General features: G+C 33.3%; 1 protein-coding gene across 2 annotated transcripts; it reads right to left on the reverse strand.

Moving 5' to 3' along the window:
* Positions 1 to 16,215: 16,215 nt before the first annotated feature.
* Positions 16,216 to 22,138, reverse strand: LOC120082111 (protein FAR1-RELATED SEQUENCE 11). Of its 2 annotated transcripts, none has more exons than XM_039037342.1 (4): positions 21,999 to 22,138; positions 19,890 to 20,904; positions 18,893 to 19,336; positions 16,216 to 17,118 (listed from the first exon to the last, which is right to left on the reverse strand). In XM_039037342.1, exons 2-4 carry the CDS (start codon positions 20,868 to 20,870, stop codon positions 16,501 to 16,503), a joined length of 2,043 nt encoding a protein of 680 aa, XP_038893270.1. In that variant the 5' UTR covers positions 20,871 to 20,904; positions 21,999 to 22,138; the 3' UTR covers positions 16,216 to 16,500. The 2 variants fall into 2 exon arrangements, with proteins under 2 accessions (XP_038893270.1, XP_038893271.1); XM_039037343.1 differs by having other exon boundaries at positions 19,890 to 20,908.
* Positions 22,139 to 23,221: the final 1,083 nt, after the last annotated feature.

Below are 23,221 nucleotides of genomic sequence, written 5' to 3' on the forward strand. Positions count from 1 at the left end.
TAGATATGAAAATAAAATCCATTTTACTCTATATTTCTTTTTGTATTTTTTTTCTTTGATTTCTCTCTCTACCCTTCATCAAGAGGTTTAACGATGCCTGAAAAATCATCTTTTAAGAGGTATTTGATAAATGAGTATGAGTTCTTGGATTGAGTGGGCATTTATTACTCATGTTTGTTAAGCCCATCAAGAAAACCTATGGGTTATTAAACCCCTTTTTTACCCACTCAAAACTCCCCTTTTTTATCCCCTCAAAACTAACCCTAAAAATTAATATATTTTCATTTATTTCTCTCTTCCCCATCTTTGTCGTTTGGATCCAGATCTGTTTTATTTTTTTTTTTATCGTCAAACCTTTGGATTCTATCTTCATTTCTTTCTCGCTTCCCTTGTCTTTATCGTTTGGATCCAGATTTGATTCTTTTTTTTTTTCGTTAAACCTTTGGATTCTATTTTCATTTCTTTCTCTCTTCCCTCATCTTTGTCGTTTGGATCCAGATCTGATTTTTTTTTATCGTCAAACCTTTGGATTTGCCTAGATCGTCAAACCTTTGCTTCCTTGCAGTACCAGAACACTCACGGAAGAGGTACTGTCTCCGTCTACTAGGAAGAAACATGTAGACTGACCACACCCTTGTATTTTGTTTATAGTTCTTTTGGATAACAGCAAATGGACAATGAACTGTCATGTCGAAAAGAATGATAACTTTTTCATACATTTTTGTGTTTGTATTATGACATGGATATTATAAGTATCGAAAAGAACATATATTTTGTGAATTTTTTTTGGAAATTGCCATATGTTCGGTCGGTTCATATTATTTTTGTGATCTTATGAAAAATGTTACTGTACTACATCATGTTCTCATCATCATAATCAAATGAAAGGTAATTATCTTATGTACAATTTTAATTCTAAATATACTATCCATATTATATAAAAATAAACTGTATGATATGTGAAATAATAAAGTTAAGTTAGCAAGATTCAATATATATATATATATGTAATATACCAATTAGTAATTGGGATAACTACCTTTAATATATATACATACATTCAATATATATACATACAATATACAATATATCAATTAATTGAGCAGCAATATGAAATATATTTTGTTGGTATGTTTAACCGATTGAAGAGAACTAGAATTATTACAGTTTTTGAAAAGAATATATGAAAATAATCTATTATGTTCTACAAATTGAGAAAAAAATTGAGATTGTCCAGTTTATGTCATAAATGATTTGAGAAAATCCGTGTATATTTGAAAATTAATCAACAATAGCAAAACATAAAACTAAAAAATAAAATAATGAAATAAAAAACAAACAGAAAAAAATAGAACTAATCTCATTAACAAAAAACTGCATCAGATCCCTAATTCAACTCAATCCAACTCTGCACAACAAACAAACAATAATTATCAACTCAACTTTGCAAACAAACACAGACAATTTAACTCCCCAGATAATTTAACTCTCTAGATAATAATTACCAACTCAACTCAACAACAACTCAACTCAACAACTCTCTACTTTTATCACGCACCAAACACACCCTTAAAGTTAACCTATTAATCCTGTAATTTATTTGAAGAATATTATAAACAAATGAGACATGTTACTTGAAAAGAAATGCCACAAATTTTTCTATTTTTTTTAAACAATATATACGAGGCAAGAGGGGTTTCAGTAGATGCACAAAAATATCTCAACTAGGTTAACATATCCTTAGCACTCTCATCATGCCAAAAAATGTTATAAATTTCTCATTTCAAACTAGTCGCTTACATTAAAAGTATCCCACTAAAATGATGCTAATGGACTATGTATTTTGAAGGTACGATAACTGAAGGAATGGAATGACTAAGGGAGCAGAGATGGAAGGTACGTAGAAAAATTAGAGGGAAAAAAAAGAAATATAAGAGAAATATTGAGTAAAATGAATTTACTTTTCACATCCACGAGAGTTTTAAGGTATTTTTTCCATTTATTACAGTTTGAGGGTTTAATTTATACATTTGAAAGTTTAAGGAGCAGAAATTTCTCTATTTTGGCTGTTAAAATATTATGGAAACTTAAAATTTCAAACAACAAAATAGAGACGAGGAATTTATTGAAGTGGTGAAATCACAAAATAAGTGAAAGTGCCAGTTCACGAACTTCCTATGGGATGAATGACAGAGTTGTTTTGGAATAAGTAGAGCTCAGAATAGGGATGATTGTTCTTTGTTAGAGGTAGTTTTGAGCTCCCCTTTCCGACTACAGGGTTCTGTTTTATGGCAAGCTAGTTTCTTTGCTATTTTATGGGGTATTTGGTTGGAACATAGTATTCATATTTTTAGAGATGTGCAGAAGCCTAGAGAGGAGATTTGGGAGTTGGTGAGGTCATTAGAACGTTTTGTAATTATAATATCTTTTTTTTGGATAAGAAACAATTTCATTGATGTATGAAATGTCTAAAGGGGAGCCCAAAGAAGGGGTTACAAAATGGTTTTCCAATTAGATACAAGGAAAATCAAGCTGAAAGTCTGAAATGGTTGATAGTTTTTACACCAGGAAAAAAAAGAAGATATTATTCTGTGTTTCTTCACTCTTTTTGAAAATGCAGTACCATGATGGTGAGATTTGGAGCCTCATAGTATTTAAGCATGAATGGATCATCTCCCATAAATGGAATTCAACTCTTTTAGGCCATGGAAATTTCCATAAAGAGATGAAGAGGTTTTTTCATAGGAGATTCAGTGCCTTGTTCAAGGTGAGAAATAAGAGATTTGACAGAAAATAAGGCACCGCTATCCAATTTCCAGACCCAAATATCCTCCTTCTGTGTAAGATGGATTGAAGGAATAAGGTGTGGGTGAGAGCAGCCCATTCAACAATGTCATCATCCTTCAGGTTTCTTCTGAACTTTCCAGACACCAAACATCAGCAGCATTGATATCAGTCTCGTTCTTTTGGATTGGAGTCCTTTTTGTAGTTAGTTTTGGAGCCCTATTTTTTAGTTTGCCCTTGTATTCAATATTCTTTCATTTTTTAAAAGAAAGTTCGGTTTCTTCCAAAAGAAAAAAATATCCTTCCACATCAAGGAAAAAATTAGAGGGCTTCGTAGGGGAGGGATGGGTCAAACCAACAGAAAAAGGAGCTTCTTAGTAGTTGGTCTTTTTTTGTATGCTCGTGTATTCTTTAATTTTTTTTTTTTTAATAAAAGTTATGTTTCTCTAAAAAAAAATTCCTATTCTTCGGGATATAGTATGGGTAATTCATCTAAAATATCTTTATTGTGCCATTGGAATGACGTTGAAAAATTGTCCAATGCCTTTAGAATAAACACTAGCACTAGTTATGAGGCTAATAAGTTGAAATTCTACAACTTTAGTTGCTCTCATTTTCTTCCAAGATGCCAACATTGGCTTATAATTTATAAGTTATATGTTTTCTGTCTGTTATTATGTTGTAGGGCACCATTTTATTTTTTATTTGAAAAAACAAGATTGGTATAAGAACTATTCTTATAAACATTTGATAATCAATATGTTAATGGTTGGATTAAATACAATAGATCGTATTTGACTTAAGGGTCAAGCATATTTGTTTAGTTTTTGGATTTATGTAAATTTTATCGTCCTATCTCATAAATTCCAGAGTTTATAAATACATTTTCAATCAAACTTTGTCTAAATTTAGATTTGGAACACCTTCCAACAAGTAGAAATCCAAAATTTGTCTTTTTCGGACTCTTTATTGACTTTTTGTGTCAAAATTTGTCCACACTGGTACAAAACTCCTTTTCAGAATTCATAAGTAACTCTTGGAGTACATTCCGACAAGTAAATACTTACAAATTTTTGCTTGGTAGCATGAACTTCAGTTGAGTGCGACTAAATTTGTGAGAGGATAAGGAGTGGTGTATGTTTGAGACTTGTCCCTCCTATCGAATTTTAAAGTATTTTGTATTATTTCTATGCATAGAACATAGAAGATATATATATATATGTATATATATATATATATTACTAATTCAACCTATTTGTGTCAATCAAATTTGAATGTTTTTCTCATTAGCATTTCGATTCATTTGGATTGCAGAAGCAAAAGGAAATAACATTGCAAAGGTTTAAACTCAAGATATTTTGAAGCAACCTGTTCTGATACATCTTAAATCACTAATTGATCTAAAAGCTTAAACTAATGGTAATGATAAATTTAATTATATATCACTAACTAGAGGTATTAAAAAAACCCTATGACCCGAAAAAATAGATCAACCCATCCCAATCTGTGCGATTTGGGTAGGGTTATCAACTCATTTGGGTTGGGTTGGGTTCAAATAAATGATAATTTTATGAATTGGGTTGATTTATGGGTTCACCTAATATAACCCAAACCAACCCGAACCAACCCAAATTTATTATTAACTTTAAAAAATATTTTTTTGTTACTTATAACACAATTATTTATACATATATTGATTTTAATTTTATTTAATTCCAATATATTTTTTTGAATAATTTATTCTTTAACAACTCCTAAAAATAGTTTCATTGCACTTTAGAAAGAAAATTTTCACTATATAAATTGAAATTGAGTTGTTAATCTTAATTCAATATATGAAAATAATTAAATTAGATTTTTACACCTTTTTAAACAAAATTTTAAATAAGACCCGATTAACCCAAACAAACCTAACCTAAATATTTCATGGTTGGGTTGAGTTGGGTTCATTTTTTAATAAGAGTTATTTGGGTTGAAGAAATTTACAACCTGAACAATTGAGGTGGGTCTAAAATGTCTTTCAACCCAATCCAACCCAACCCATAAACACCCCTATCACTAACCCTTATTTTGATTATATGATTCGATCTACTTTTCTAAAGAATGAATATTGGGCAAATGGTGTAGATGATACGAATATATACTAATCTTTAATTGATTTGTCCCTTCTCTCAATATTGCAAGAAAAGATTTTCAATAAAGTTTAGGGTATAAATAACAAACTTCTCTCTAGTTTTTCTCTCTCTTCATGATAGTAAGGCCTTTCCAATTCAAAAGTGTTGGTGTTGAAATGGTAAATAATATATATATATATATATATATATATTTTAATATATATAACGAAAACAAACTTTTCATTGATAAAATGAAAAGAGCGTAATGCTCGAGTTACAAGGAGACCTAGTGGTGTAAAACCTAGAAAAAACTCTCAAATGATTTTATTATGTCCAAAATACTGACCCAACCTATTCTTTATAGGCATGGGTTAAAAACAAACTGTTTTACAAAGACTACCTACAAATAAAAGGTAGTTGGTTAAGGTCTATTAGTTACAATACTTAAAAATTAACTAACTAACTAAACATTCTTATAACTGATACATCATATTCCTCCCCCCTTACAGAAAACTCGTCCTCGAGTTGTCTTGCCTAAATAAAAAGAATCTAAAAGAATTATTAAAGGATCGGTAATTGCACCCGGATATCTCAACTAGATTGACACCCACTTAACACTATCATCATATCCACTATCGTTTTAAGTTGCCAAGTGAAAGTCATTTGGTGCATGGTAAGGATGCAAGTCTGATACGTTGAATGATAGCTGGTAGAAATACAAGTTATTGTAGCCTTCTATTTAGAATAATGAGGGCTAACAAGTAAAATATGTAGTGATTATACTAAGAATTCATGTGAAAAATGAGCTTGCGTCGATCAGCATGGAAAATCTCTGCTAACCTAATATTATGCGTATTCTACGTCAAAATGTCTATTTTTGTAGTTATCGCAGGAATCGGTCGCATGCGGTGAATCCCAGACCATTGCAAAGGTGCTCGCATACATTCATCGCATGGATGTTGCGGCTATTGATCGCATGCGTTCATCGCATGGATGTTGCAGTTATTGATCGCATGCGTTCATCGTATGGAGATTGTGGCTACAAAGTAATAACCATGATAGAAAGGTGATCGCAAGGTAGGTAGAATGTGATGGTACTTCGAAAACCAAGCATGAACATACACCCTGGGAGTATAAAAAAGATGATGTTGACATTTCACCTACCGCGCCGTTAGTGGCAGAGATTCAGAGCAGGACCATCGCACCATTAGTGGCAGAGATTCAGAGCACGACCATTAATGCTGTCGGCGATTGAGCTTTATAAATAGAGCCTTAGAGCCCAAATTCAAGGCATTCGAGCTTCTGCCTTAAGGCAGATCCTTATGATCACAAATGAGAGCGTGAGAAGACATTCTTTGAGAGTTCTTTATTCCTTCAACCTATTCCGAGTGACGACCAAAGTTTTTCCAGAGATAGATCTCGAGAGAGACTACTCCACCGCCCATCCATGGCACCACTGACGCCCTTGATATACATCTGATGGAAGCAAGAGATTGCCTACTTTGTATTGTACTATATTTTGGCTTAAGACATTAATACATTTTGTAATCAATGCATCTCTTCATTTCCTTCGGCTCCATCATCATTAACTTCTTCTTTATCATCCCTTACTTTCATTGCAACGAACTAAGTAAAGAATACAAGAGTTATCGCATACTCAATCATGCGGCATAGACATATGAAGCATGTAGCAAACCACCGAGAGGTGTGCGTTGCGTGAGTATAGTGAATTACTCCTCTTTGCTTAGTGTGAGGCTATTGCAACGCTTGTCTATGAGCGGTCTCAATGCTTGTCTATGAGCTGATCAACGGCGACTAACTGTCCGAGAGGGTAAATAGTGGAACTCACTAAGCAAAGTAAACAGTGTTCCTAGAGATAGGAATAATCTTATGTTCAACACAACCATGCCTATGTGATCATCTTGTCTTATGTTTGCATCATTCACCCTTTGGATGTACGCGAGAGTGTAGTCTAAAGATAGAATCTAGGCTTGAGAGAGTCATATTAGAATCTAGGCTTGAGAGAGTCGGATTAGATCGCATAAGCAAGAGTAGAAACTTAGACATAAGTTCAATCTGCTATTTACACATCGCGTGCGCCTTAGAAATAGGAATGATGGTATGCGGTCATCTTGTCTTATGTGCGCGTAAGCAAAAATAGAAACTTAGAAATACGTTCTATCGACTGTTTCGCATATGCATCACATGCATATATTTATGTATAGCATGATCACATACCTATTCTTTAATAGCTGGGATTACCCTTGAGATCAAGCTTAATGATGTGGTGAATTTATACCCTCCACCATTTTTTCTATTTTTCCATGCATCTTATTACGCGTTAACAGTTGTCGTGTCTCTACCAATTCTCATAGTCATACTTCCATTGCTTAATCTGTTTAGTTAGAAGTAGAAGTAGCGCATAGTCTTTTAACTTCATTATTCTTTTATTCATCGCCGCAAGCACATTACTTCACAACATTTAGTTACAAGTCCCTGAGTTTGACCTCGGACCACCCCGAGAAACTTGCGATCTCGTTATACTTGAAGAGAGAGTAAGAAAACTTGTGATAGGAATGAATGATCATCGCATACACGATTAATGCATATTCTTCAGTTCAACGCATGATCATCAACGCATGGAGATCAACGTATAACATAAGATGTACGCATATTTACTCTCCATTTTCCACACATCATTGAACCCTGGATTGATGTGTAAATCTGGAGGCAATTTCAAACGATAGGCATTAAAACCCTAAGCTCGAAGGAATTTGAAAGGACCGAGCTTTCTATATTTTTGTTTATTATAGGTGCTAACTGGGAATCTGTTTTTTTGAAGATGAACCATAACCAAATCCCCTATTTGAAATTGTTGGAGTCGTCAATATGTGTCAGCTTCCTTTTTGTATGAAATGTTTACTTTCTCGATGTTTGCTTGTACTTCTTGATGGAATTGGACAATCTTGTCAGCCATCTCTTCAACATCGCTGTTAAGATCAACATAATAAGGAAGTTGAGCGAGATCAACAATTAAAGAGGGATATTTAGCATATACAATTTCAAATGGACACTTCCCTGTAGATCTGTTCTTCATAAAGTTGAAGGAAAATTCAGCTTGTGCAAGCACTAGATCCCATTGTTTTGGATGTTCTCCATATAGGTAGTGTATTAAATTGCCCAAAGTTTGATTAATAACCTTAATTTGACTATTTGTTTAAGAGTGACTGGTATTGTCGTATTAAAGGGAAGTATGGAACTTTCGCCAAAGTGTTTTCCAAAAATGACTAAGAAATTTTACATCCTATCTTAAACGATAGTTTTTGGGATGCCATGAAGTTGAATATATCCCTGAAAAATAGGTTAGCTATGTATACAACATCATGAGATTTTTTACACGGTATAAAGTGACTCATTTTACTGAACCTATCTACAACTACCATTACAAAATCATGTCCCATTTGAGTTGTTGGTAGTCCAAGGACAAAGTCCATAAGCAAATGGTAGAAAATAAAGAGAAGCATGCACAACGAAAGCAAGGATCGATAACGTTCTAATTACATAAAACAAGAATAAGTATGCATAAAGGGTTAGAAATTACAACCGTTGTAGAATCCACCGCAATCTTCCTCTCCCGAGCTCGATCGACACCACCAACAAAAAATTCTCGCTATTCTTGGGTTGAAGAACATGGTTGTGGGACCGTTTTATTAGTGAAAACAAGGGAATTTCACTTTAGTAAAAGGAGAGTAAAGAGATTTTGATTGAAGAGTTTAAGTCAAAGGTCAAAGAAGCATTAGTTTTTCACACATTTGAAAAACAAAATTATTTGAAGACAAATTACATGCAAAATCCTATCTTGCATGTCTTCCACCTCAAACTCCACTAGCATGTAATCTTTAGGTGTCAAGCTTGGGAAGTGCCACTTCAAAGTTCACTTAATTAGTGGGAAAATCCAACAATTGGATTTTCCCACTAACTAATTTTAATATAAATAAAACAAACTTTTATGAAAACTTATTTTCATAATTTAGAAAATATTTAAAAATAAATTTAATATCACATATTAAATTATTTTTGACACCTAACTTTGATTAATCATATTAATCAATTTTAACAAATACTTTCATCCTAATGTTCAAGAATACTTTAAAAAATAATTAATAAATTAATTATTAATTGTAAATTATATCTCATATAAAATACAATTTTTTCTTAAGGCCGAATTTGAACATTTCAAATTCTCACTTCACCTAGTTCTTCAATTTTGTCTGTATTGAGCTAGCAAGGAGACCCGATGGACCTACAGATCATGGACTCCAATGATCCGAGACTATCCGTTCAAACTCTTTAACCTAATTAATCAATATTCGTTAACTAATAAGGCTGTCCACTATAGCCTGTAGTTACACTCCCTTCACTGTAGATATATTATGTGTTCATTTGATATAACCATGATAAATAAGTCAACCCTTCACAAGTTATTCGTAATAACGACTAGGTCAAAAGCTGTTTTACCCTCGAGATTATATCTTGCTCCTTAAGTCCCAATGATCCTCTAATGAACAATTGATTTGTGATCCAATCACTAAACTGAGTCCCTCTCAGGCCAATGAAAGGATGGGACCCCTTGTTCAAGACCCAGAGTCAGCACTTAAGGGAACGACCTCTTTACTATCCCTAAAAGAGGGTAGGAGTGAATTCCGTCTTGCATCCTATGTCTCTAGCTATCTGCCCGGTTTTACCCTTGAAATGGGAGGCTTATTGAGTCGGTGCTGTTAAGCCAACCCTCACCCATGCAAATCTAAGTGTAATCTCAAATAAATAGGAGTTCATAGTTAGCTCAGGATTAAGGTCACGTTACCTAGGTCATCGTTTTGAAATAGTCAGTCTTAAACAGTAAACAACGTTATAAAGTAAGAGTGACTTAATTCTTGGTCCGATCTTATGCAAACTCATTGCATAGGACACCCCCACTCCTCATGTCAATACATGAACGAATCAGGATCACTTCGTTTGTAGCATTTTACAACAAATTATAACAACTACAGAGTGGGCCGCATTCGATAGTGTTACCAGAATAAGATACCCAGCCTTATTCGTATACTATAGACTATTTTGGCTATTTACTGAACTTGATCCACTATTATATCTCCACATAAAGTTCATGTATTCATATAATAGTTATGGATCTTTATTTTATTGGATTTAGACTTTACAAGTGCAATTCACATATTCAATAACAGTTTTATTGAATAAACGTCAATAATAGAATATGTTTAACATTACTAACTACAAGTTTTAGGACATACAACCCAACAACAAATCCTCCCATATAGAAGTTGGAGTGGGTAAAGGTGTGTAGAGATCGACATTAGTCGATGTTCCTTTGGCAGTTTGGCAAACAAAACATCTTTTCACAAAGTTTTGTACATCATGTTTTAATTGGGGCCAAAAGAATTAAGTTGAAAGAAGGTAAATCGTTTTAGAAATACTAAAGTGACCAGCTAGGCCTCCAGAATGGAGATCTATTATTAGAGATTCTCGAAATGAAGTACTAGGGATATACAAGCGGTCATTTTTTAACAGAAAATTATCAAAAATGTGGAAGTCATCGGAGGTAATATTATTAGAGCATTTGTACCAAATCTATTGAAAGTGAGGGTCAGTTGGATATAGATTAGGGATATGGTGAAAAACAGTAACCTCACCAGCTAGGATAATTAATAGTTCTCCCTTTCTACTTAATGCATCTGCTGCTTTGTTGTCTTTACCAGCTTGATGGTAGATAACAAAGTCAAACCTTTGTAGAAACGAGAGCCATCTAGCATGTATCCTGCTGATTTGGTTCTGAGATTGAAGATACTTCAAAGAAAAATGGTCAGTAAGTAAAATAAATTCCTTATAAATTAAATAATGCTCCCATTGTTTGAGAGCTCTCACGAGAGCATATAATTCTTGTTCATATGTGCTCCAATTTTATTTGGAAGGACTAAGTTTTTCACTAAAATATTCAATAGGGCGACCATTTTGGGATAAATCTGCTCCTATTCCTATGCCACATGCGTTGACTGCCACTTGAAAAGGTTTGGTAAAGTCGGGGAGTTTGAGTAGAGGACTATGGCTTAAGAGGTGTTTGATTTCCTTAAAACTATATGCCTGTTTTGTGCCACATTTGAAGTTGTTTTTGCATAAGCAATCTGTTAAGGGAGTTGTCACATTGCTAAGTTTTTTTAATGAATTTCCTATAGAAGGATGCTAGATCTATGAAAGATTGGATTTGTTTAATTGTTGATGGGGTTGGCCAACTAGAAATGACTTCTACCTTCTTTGGATCAACTTTGATTTCGTTCTTTCCTATTATAAATCCTAGAAAAGAAATTTCATGAACCAAAAGGACACACTTTTTTTTTTTTTTTTTTTTTTTTTTTTTTTATAATGTTTAAGTAGAATTGATTTTAGGATAAAGTAGAAATAATAGTGTGTAAATGGTTCAAGTGCTCCTGAATAGTCTTATTAAAAATCGTATGTCATCAAAATAAAGAACAAAAAATTTATTGAGGAAAGGAAGAAAAACTTTGTTCATTAGGCGCATGAATGTATTGGGGTTGATGTCCTAAATCTTGTAGGGCCTTATAGTTTGTAAACGTTGTATGAACAAACTTTTATGTGATTAATAATATATGATATTTTATTCACTTTGTCTATAAAATATGTGATAATTTAGTTGCATTAACCAAAAACCAATAAACTAACATCCAAGGTTATCGTAACTTAAACATGTATGTGGAGACATACAGGTGGATTATGTTTAAGTGATAACCTAAATGGTCTGTAGTATATGGATAAGGCTGGGTACCTTATCTTGGAGACACTACGAGTATGACCTGCTTTGTAGGTATTACAATTGTTGTAAAGTGTTACAAATGATCCAATCCTTATCATTCATGTATTAGACATGCAAGCGGATATATTCTATACAAAGGAGTTTGTATATGGCCGGACCACGAATGTTTAGTCTCATTATATAACACCATTTATAATAGGGACTTTCATTTCACTAGGATGACTATAGGTAACATGATCTTAATCCTAAGTGAGTTGTGAACTTCTACTTATAAGAGCGGTCCTTTGATTTGTATGAGTGAGAGTGGTCAGATCGCCGACTCAACAAGCCTACCATTTTGAGTATTCATCTGATTGGGGAGCTGAGAACACAACTACACAAGATGAAATTCACTTCTCCCCCGAAGCAGGGGTAAGTAGATAAATTTCTCCTTTAAAGGCTGATTCCAAGTCTTGAACAATGTGGCGCCACACCCTCTCCTGGTCCGAGAGGGATTTAGTCATGGTAAGACTATGACTTATTGTTCATTAGAGGAATCAATAGTACTTAAGGAGTTAGATGTAACTACAGGGGAAAAATGATAATTTGGCCTAGCTATACTTACGAGTAATTTGTGAAGGATCATGGTACTATTGATTGGTTATATCCAATGGATACAAAAATATATCTATAGTGCGAAGAGTGCAACTGTCGGTCTTTAGTGGAGTGCCCGACAGTAAACGAATGGTGGATAATGTAATCAAAGAGTTTAATTAATTATTCACGTACCGTTAGAGCTTCAAGCTACAGGTCCATAAGGTCGCCTTGGTAGCTTAAAAGAGTTGAGAATAAGTTTTTGGGTCAATTTGAATTGTTCAAATTAGGAAGAGAGAATTTAATTATGTATGATATAATTAAATCGATTCAATTATATATGATATAATTGTTATAATGTATTTTAAACATTACACTTTATTTGGAGGAAATAAATATTTGAATGTGATTTATATATATTTTCTATGAATATGATTCATAGTTGTTAAATTTAATATAAATCAAATTTAATATAAATATGATTTATATTAAATGTCATAAAATAGAAAAAAAAACTATAATTTATATTGTAAATGATACAATATTAAAACTATAGGTTATGTGTTATATATGATATAACATATAGTTTAATATAAATAAGATATGATAAGTTAGTTATCATATTTATTTATATTATTTTTATTATTTTGAATAATAAATTCCTATTTTCTCTCCAACCACGTTTGTGGTGGTTAATTGGTTTTATGGAAAAAGGAATAAAAGAAATTAATTTCTATTCTTCCTAATATAAAACTTATGTGAAATACTACACGATTGGACAGATTGTCTATACGATAGAAATTTGCAGAATCGTTATGTTCTTCAATCTTCTTCCTTCCCCAAACTCAAATAAACCCTCCAAACCAAAATGGTCAGAGCCCACCACTCATGGGTTCTCACTCTGAGAATACTAAAGGCTCCTTGTGGTAGTGTCTCCTTATATTTTGTATTGACATATCATATTTTTAATCTATTTTTTCACTTTTTATATAATATTTTGTATTCATTAAAATTAAAATTACTAATGTTCAGCTTAATTAATTAAAAATGATTAGGTATTAGATTATAATTAAATGTCATTCATTAAATATATTGATTGGTTGATTTTAATTATAAATTACTCCATTTTTAAATATTTATAATTAAAATTATTATTGATTTTTAATTAATTAATTTTTTTATCAATTGAATAATATTTATTATTTAATTAATTAATCTATTGAAATTATATAAGATCGTCTTGCTTAATTTCATAAACTAAATATAAACAAAAATTTTTGTTCTTAAAATTATGATAATATTTTTCATGCACAACCAATCTTTCTAGAAGAATTGATAGTAAAAGAGAGAAAAATGTGTGAGTGAGGGAAAATTAATTGAAGGAGATGGTGAGACCTTGGCCGAAGAATCTTTGGATCATTTTTCTCTTCCATCTTAATTCACACAATTAGTTTCGTTGGTTGTAATTTCTGTACATCTCTCTCGCAACTTTGTAGTGACCTTTTGGATTTTCATTTTATCAAACTCATCTTCAATCTATTGTTTAACCACGAAGAGTACCTAAAAACTTAGATCGGCCGAGGTGAATACCACTCTTCCGATGATTTTTTTATTAAATATTGGACACTTAAAAGGGAACGTTTGACCCGATAAATTGGGTTAATAAGTCTAGGTCAATATGTTAGAGTTACTAAGTTTACATTTAGGGTGTAGAATTGTAAGATTAAATTTCTTGATAATTATGAAAAGTAGGTTAAGAAAGTAGGAGTTATTTGGTAAATGTGAAAAGTATAAAAGAAATGGAAAAATAGAGTTATTCGACAAATGTGCAAGTTCAAAAGTGTTTACTATTGAAGTCGAGTTATTTATAAATTGATGGACCCATTAACTTCGGTTAGTTAAATTGCCTAATTTAGTTTAGCCAACTAAAGAAGGTACCAACAATTATATCACTTGTGGAAAAAACATCAATAGAATGAAGACGACAACTGTTAGATTCTTCTAGACATACAACAATCTCCTATAAGTATAAGGTAATATAAGGTGTGATTTTTGTTCCGTTTGAAGTTTTTCACGTAAATTTTTGTATTTTTTTTTAATTTTTTATTTACAAACCAAGTCTCGCTTAGCATAGTGTATGCCTTTTATGACCAAATCTTTGCTAATGCCTTTTATGACCAAATCTTTATGTTTTTAGAAGGGCTCAACGAAGCCTTCTTAATTAATTTATTTTTTTCTTTTTTGTTCTTATTAACTAATTACTCACCTTTTATCTCTCGCTTCATCCCCTGCCCGCTGGCCCTATCGCTAGGTTGATATGATCTTCAGCGTTATATTGAAATTTAAAATTATAGATAGATAACATATTTTAGATTTGAATATGTATTTGAAATATATGAACATGGATATTTGGATACAAAGATTTTAATTAAAGAAAACAAAAAATCAAAGATACATTTGGAAGATCTTAATTTTGCGGTCATTCTTGATGTATTGAGAACATGAGTTGGCGTGTGAGTGCTATTTTTCTAATGTTTTTTTTTATTTGCCTATTTTTCAAAATGAAAACTAAGAACGTGTTATATGATCCAATTCCCCATTTCAAAACGAGTTTGGAAATAATGTTGAATATCTAAATATTATGTTTTAAAAAAACAACTTTTAGCTATTTTCCAATTATCTGTTTCTCGAGTTTGCCTCTACTCTTCAACCTTGGAGGACAAGACTAGGACTACAATACAAGTTATGAGAAAGCAAAGATTTCATATCGTGTTGGGGCCATTACTTTTACTATACAACAATTCTAATTTCTTTAAGATTCGGTAGATAAGTAGTTCGACTCGAAGAGTTCTTTCTCGAAAAAGCCCTCGTAGCCGAATATGAAAATTCAATCTCTTTGGAACTGGCCAAATCTTCCAAATGAGAAGTATAGGTAAACAATTTCGAAGATACTCTGGCAAGAGGTCTTTCAATATCATTTTCAGTAGCCTTCAAGGGTCTGGTTGTCATTTGGGATGCCCTTTCGACGGCTTCTTTTCCACATTTTTTTTTTTTTAATTTGTGTCTATTATGCATGCGCTTAGTTTTAGTCACACCCTTTCTAACCACTATAAAAACCTTCTTGAAACCCAATTGAAAACATGAAGAGAAAATGAAAGAGTTCTGAAGTTGTAAGTATTCAAGATTCAATCCCTAAGTTCAACACGTGCATTAGAACACATTTCTCATCATTTCAAATCTAATTAATTGTTTATTTGGATTGATTTTTTTTTTTAAAAAAGAATGTTTCCCAAAATTCTTTTTTATTTAAACACTTTTGATAAAAACTACATAAAATAAAACACTCATATTTTTTGCAACTTCTTTTCAAAAGTGTTTTATATATAAATTTCTTTAGCTTGTTATATACTAAAATTATTTTTATTGATGTCAATTTACTATAAATGATGACTATAAAATACTATAAACTAATAATTTAAAATAATGCTCGTCACATTTATTAGAGTTGGTGGAAGTGATAGCCGAAGCTGGTCGTTGGCAGTGGTGGTCATCGGAGTTGGCCGCTAGTGATGCTGGTCATCGAAGTTGGCCGTTAGTGATGATGGCTATCGAAGTTGGCCAACAGAGGGCCATGATAGCCAATAACATAGTGGAAGTGATGCAACTTTTGAGGCATTTTCGTTCTTTTGAGAATTATACAAATTAAAGAGAGATTAACCTTTTTTTCCTAAAAAATTATTTCGAGTGTTTATCCTAAACCAATTTATATTATAAACTTACTTTTTAAAAATCCATTTTCAGTAGTTGCAAGACATTGAAACATTGAGATTTTTTCAAAATGACTTATTTTTTAAATTAAACACGTAAAAAAGTATTCCAAACACAACCTAACCCTCACACATAGTTCATAACCGAATGAAAAACTGAGGCAAATTTGTAAATTAAGGATTAGAACTGAAGGAAATGCGTACACAGGAGAGCAAGCTTACAAGTTACATCAATTACTTTACATTGCAGAATTGTGGAGAAGGTAATATAATCCTTCTCAGGTAAACATTTATGGCACAACACCTCTTCCTATAAATATCATGCGCCTAAAATTAATGAACATGAAACTAACCTCATTGGCCTTCAAACTGACTCTTTCACCTAATTCTCTCTCCCGAACCAGATCGACATAAGTTACAAGTTCCTGTGTATGGTAGAAACATCCCTTGAACCTGGCAATGATGTGGGATGTTCCCTCACACGGGATAAGAGGATAGACACTTGCTCGGTTGCAATATCGAGCCTCTCCCGGGACTTGGAAGATTCAGTAACAAGATTTGTCACCATGCTCTGCAATAACTGAATCCTTTCAGCATGATCATTTGTAGTACTTGGAAGGAGCTTTGTTGAGGGCATGCTTATCCTTCTCCATCGTACGGGAAGATAGCTATCGGGTATCTGGAAACAGTTCCCAGTCGATAGGACTCGAAGAGCATGGCGGCAAAGAATTCCTGAGAACTCAAACTGGTGGCAGCTACAACTTACGATGCCTTCGCGAGGAACCCAATACACCTTCCGACCTCCATCAGCTTTTGTATGATGTCTCACAAGAAAGCCATCATCCATTTGAAATGATGCATAATGGGCTGCCAACACGAGTTGTTCTTGGAGCTTCGAGAAGGCGAAAGGAGTGAGGATGGTGGCAGCATGCGATTCCATTGGGGCCCCTGTTTTGAGGCTGATATTTTGAAGATTTTGTTGCATTGTTTGTTGTTCTCCAGCTTGATCTTTAAAATCCACAACAACAGCTACCTGATGCACAAAACGTGATTTTATGAATAATTATCCTTACATTCTAACAATAAAACCATTCTTACATGAAGTAAACTGAATTTCTTTAGGTTTTAGTGAGATCCAGTGGTTGGATGAACGTAATATCAGCAGCACGAGCAAAACCCAAACGAGAAACTATCAAAATCAAGGTCATATGAAATATACATGAATCACACAACACCAAGCAATCAAATTCTTGGCTAGTTTTTAAATCTGATTTAGCGACTCTAGATTGAACCGAAATTCTCTTGATATTTCATCCATACTGCTGTTCCTAGGGGTGGCCTCCCTCAAGGTTGTGCAGAATTTGGCATCAGTCCAGATTATAACTTCTCACAGTTCAGTCATCGTTCATCTTACCTCAATATCTACTGAACTTGAAGATTCGGGGGGATTTACCTACAAGTCAGCCTTTATGAAGTTTAACCACCCCCTAGAGTTTGACTTGATCTAGATGTATTGGATCCCTACAACGGTGAAGTTGTAAGTCTTAATACAATGGAAATGAATAATCTGCAATGCAAAGAAAAATCCCTCAGTGGGACTAGTATCCTTCGGTTTGTGTTTTCTGCTTCAAAGAGGATAAGGACGTAAACCATCTTTTCTTGCATTGCTCTATGACCTAAAAGAGTTGGATTTTGGAATTGAATGAAGTTAGGGTCCAAACTTGCAAACAAAATAGATGAGTGGATGATGACTGAAGCTTTAGGTGGGTGGAATCTCAGAGAAAAAGCCAAGCTTACTTGGAATTGTGCAGCTAGCTTCTTCTTTGACACATCTGAAGAGAGAAACCAGACGGGTTTTGGAAGACATGTTTTTACCTTTTGATTCATTTTGTAACAGTGTGAAACATACTGCTTCTTTTGGTGGGTTTCAAACAATCCTAAATTCTTTAATAATAACAGTCATTCTATTAAATCCTAAACGAATGGAAAGTCCTTATTCATAAGCTTGCTAGGTGGGGGTTTTCTATACCTCGCGCTAAGTTGCTCTTTTGTGGTCATCTTCACCTTTCTAATATATTCCTTATTTCTTATAAATAATAATAAATAAATAAAAAAAACACACACACACACTTTTCTTCAGTTTGCCTCCCTTTGTTTTTCGGCTTGGTTTTTTTATGCCGTTGTATTCTTAAACTTTTGTTCCATACAGCTGGTCTTGGACCGTGAAACCTTCCTTCAAGATAAGTGAGGTGGGTTATTAATATATCCAAACAAGGGTAGGTTCCCATAGCCCCGTTTTTCAGTGAATATATATAACACAAGAGAACTTTGACTATGATTGCACAGTTTTTTGTGTAATTATGTCTCATTTTACATCGGTAGGTTTGCTTAAGGACCAAAACAAAAAAGAAGAAAAAAATCTTCATTATATCTACTTAACGTTTCTCCTATGGTTTTTTAGTGTTTGAAAGACTCACCCTAAAAAAAAGTATTTCGAAACTCGGTAGATCTAAGCATACCCAAGGATAGACTCAATATTTGTTCATAATACATGAGAGCAATGTTCAAATCCTATGATATGAAAATAATAATAGCACTAAAAACCAACATCAAGAATAATTGCCTGCATTGACCTAACATCGCTCATTATATGCTAACTTGGCCCTACAATTTAATCAGATAGAGGAGATGAAAGAGATGCATTATCAAACAAACAGTTATGAATTCCAAAACTGCACTGGATAAATTTTGTCATAATAGGTCAGATATATCTAATGCAATGGAAAAGGTAAGATAAATCGGCATACCTGTTCAATAAACTGAGCAAGTCGATTCTGTGCACTCAAAAATCGCTGAATAAAAGCATTGATTGCTTTTGATTGGCCAATAGTTGCCATTCCAGCAAAGAAATGGCTTCTCAAGAATGGTAATGCCCAAAGAGAACGCAAACTGTACAAGTTGGCTATGTGCCTATTAGTATGTAGACCAAATGAATTCACCATGTCCCTCCACCCTATTTCAAAATCTTCAACTGACTCTAGATTATACAGTCGACAGAATTCACTTTTCCATTCATTGTAACGTTCTCCAAGAATAGCATTAAACCATGATGGAAACTTCGCCACAATCATCCAAATGCAAAGTGCATGCTTAGTAGTTGGCAGTTCCATCGCTATTGCATCTTTGAGACACACATTCTGGTCAGTTAATATTGTCTGTGGAGCCTTCCCATTCATGAACCCCATGAATGCCTTTCATAGTGAAGAAACAAACAAATAAAATAATTGAGAGTGATGAACTATTTAAATAGATGTCATGTCCACCCCTCAGCCATAATGAATGAAGGAAATTTGATATTAAAAATGGCCATGACATGGATTTTAACTTCACTAATTCACAATAGTAGATGAAACCTGAGAGCTTGCAAGTTGACTAACATGAAAAAAGAAGGGAAAGCAGATGTTGCCAATTTCAGATTCCTCAAAACTTCTAATTGTAATTAATTTAAGAAAATGTAATGTAAGATTGAAAACCTAGTCTTAAAATTGATAAAGATGACTTTTGTATACATCATTGAAGTCCCAGTACTGATAGGCTGTTCATCCATTTTCTCGCCTAACTATTCAAATTTAAATCAAACAATCAAATACTTGCAATCTTCTACTAATTATGTTACCACTGAGAATACTTGTTTTATTTTCTAGAGTTGAATACAAGGATAAGTAATATTATAATTACCAAAAAAAGTTACATACTTAATGTGATACACTGATTGACAAAGGAATAATATTGAAAGTTTAGTACCTTCAAAGCCCATGTAAATGATCTCAAATTCTCCTCCCGAAGAAGTACACAACTTAAGAAGCAAGGCAAACCATAGTTATTAATTCCAACCCATATCCCAAGTGGCATGTCAAATGCAGTCAATCGATGTGTGGTATCGAAGACCACCGCATCACCAAATGTCTCATAGGCCTGAATGGATGATGCATATGACCAGGCAATGTTCTCTAACCTGTTGTTTGAATCGATCACATACTCGAATTTGAAATTCGGATCTTTCTCCTTAATGTTTCTGCACATCCGCAATAAGTCAATGCTCTCTTCTTCATGATCTAATTTTCTAAATGATTGAAGTAGATTTCTTACATCCTTCTCAGTGAATGGCAAATATCCTGGCTCCACACCTTTCTCTAGCTCCATGAGCCTCATCATTTGCGGCACAGAAATTCCGGATTTGGCATACATAAGAATTCGACCCTTATCTATCTCAGAAATTGTTCGATATGCTGGAAGAAAACGGACTTGGTTAGGTTCTAATAGTTCATGATTATGGTGGTTTGCAAAACCAGTGACACGCCACTCTGGTGGTCCTAGTTCCATTGTTTTGCTTATCCTCATATATGCTTGACATCCACACCGAGAGGATTTTCTATTTCTTTGAGGCTTATTTTCATTTGGTGTCTTAATAGGTGTGTTTCCAGCACGATGGCAAACAAAATAGCGCCTCGTAAGGCCTTTCCCGATCCCATCTTTTCCCTCTGTTCGGTGTCTACGGATCGAGAAGCCACATCTCTTTGCAAATTCACTATAAAAATCATAAGCAGAGTCATGAGTAGGAAACCTTTGCCCTATATATGGAGTTGCATCATTACTTGAATCCAGGGACAGCCTGGTTTCATCAGGTGACTCCTCCGTGCTGCCAGTTTCATCTAAAGACAAGGACTGTTGGTCAGAGGGATCATCATACACGACCAACAATGGTCCAGTCTCTTCAGACATCATATCTCATTTAACTTCTCGAGTTCAATTTAATATCCTGGCTTGAGCATTAGAAACCAACAAACGAGAATGAGAATGGGGCAAAACTAATCCATAAAATGAAAAGTTCAAAAGATTCAGCACTCTTCATTTTTATCTTAAGAATCTGAAGCAGTTTCTTCCTCCTCCATTTTCAGGAAGCAATAAAACCATGCCAAATGAGAAATTAAAGATTTCAAGTACAAACATTTTCAATTCAATCCCAAGAAGAACATGTCTAAGTCATTAAGAACCCATTTGGTAACATTCTCATTTCTTGCTTCTCAAATCCCGTTTATTATTTCTTGTTTCCATTTACTCTTTTTAAATAAAGAAAAATAGAACTTTAGTAACTGTTTCTTGTCTTTTGCTCTTTCTTTTATATTGAAAAAATAAATAGAAAGAGGTATGGTGATCACTTCTTGTCTCTTGTTCTTTGAACTCATGAAAGTTATTCTTTAAAAAATTAAAATACCCAAAATTTGTATGGTTATTTATTTTTAGTTACTTATTGTGTCTTTTATAAGTAAAAAAGAGGATAAAATAATGCAAGAACAAGAAGAAGAAAAAAAAAGAAACTTGATTTTATTGTTTCTAAAATGTTAACAAATTTTTAAAACGTTTCTGACAAACGAGAAATGCTACTACCAAATACTTCTGTTTTTAAAAACTGAAAAGAAAAACAAAAATGTGATCAAACAGCCTGTGAAATGCCCTCCCAGAGCTCAAATATACTGAACAAACAGTTGGTAATGGATTTTCAAAAACAAAAGTATTTTCCTTGCAACACTGTTATATCATTTATTCAGGTAACAACCAGAATTGACCAAATGAACTAAACCCTTCAAGTGCCGAGATCATAATCGAATTGGCACAAATTTTCAACAAGAACAAGGCCTACACGTCTACTTTTCATCCCAAAAAAAAAAACGAAAAAAGAATGAGCAGGAACAATTGGCAACTGGGTCAGGTGTCAATTTTCAAAAGAATCAAAGGGGCACACAGATTCCTTTGATTTCATGTTTAAGAATAGAGAGTAGGAACAAATTGGGATGCAGAAAATTATATATACAGAAACAGAGAAAGAGAGAGAGAGAGAGAGAATAATTTTACCGCGATTTAAAGGTATGGATGGCGCCACGAAGATGTGAAAGTGAAAGGAGCAGAGCCCTAATTTGCGCAGGAAGGAGATGGGAGCCAATTTATAGTTCCTGCGCACTTTCTTATCCAACGCCTTTTCTCTACGATTTCTCTTCCCCAAATAAATAAACACAAAATTATTATAAATATTAAGGGAAGTTGCATGAATATTTATTTTACAATAAATATTAGAGTTTATGTAGTAAGATAAAAGTATTTGTAAATATAGATTTTTTATATTAAAGATTTAGCCCGGAAAATGCTAAAATGGACATGGGCCCATATAAAACCGTTTGGCCACAATGTAAAGGACTATTTTATTAATTATAAATTTCATTTCGACCCTTCATCTTCTTCCAAAAAACGTGAAAACGCTTCCAACCCTTTCGAGCTTCGACAGTGCCGTCTCCTTCCGAATTTCAACCTTTTGATTTCGACAATGCTGTCTTCTTCCGCTCCGACAGTGCCGTCTTCTTCCCCATTGATTTTGCTCCAAACTTCAAAAGGTACGTTGTTCTTATTCGTTTCTTCTTTTTCCTTTATTATCTCTTCATCACTGATAGCAAGAATTCGAAAACGTAGGGCTTTGTTTTTCTTCCATTGACAATTTATATAAGAAGATAAATAGTTATTTCAAATTAGGGCTACATGCATTCTCCAGCTTTTTTATTATGCATTTTGGTCATAGTGTAGTCATCACAGCGTAGTCATCATAGACTAATAGTCATCAAAATGTTGATTATGTGAATATTATTTGTAATGTTTATTGTAATTTGCTAGTTTTTCGAGGAATATATAGATAGTTTATTGTTGACTGTGTATGATTGCTAATTATGTGAAGATTAGTACTGTGTTTCGTTGTGATTTGCTGATGTTTCAGTGAATATTATGCTAATTTAGTTATTTAATGTTGTTTAACTGAAGTTATCACTGATGCTTTAGGAAATATGTGGACAGTTCATTGATAGTTTGTTGATGGATTTATCTATCAACAAAATATGATTGATGGATGCTATCCTTAATGCTAATTTAGTTCCCTGTACTGTGATTTGATGATTGTTTATTCATAGGAAAAATATCTATCACTATTATTGCTATCAATGATATGAATGTAATGGTTCCACATGTTTGTTTTTAGGATAGAAGTTATCATTGATGCTTTAGGGAATATGTTGACAGTTCATTAATAGTTTGTT

Source organism: Benincasa hispida, chromosome 7 (genome assembly GCF_009727055.1).
Source record: "Benincasa hispida cultivar B227 chromosome 7, ASM972705v1, whole genome shotgun sequence".
NCBI lineage: Eukaryota > Viridiplantae > Streptophyta > Magnoliopsida > Cucurbitales > Cucurbitaceae > Benincasa > Benincasa hispida.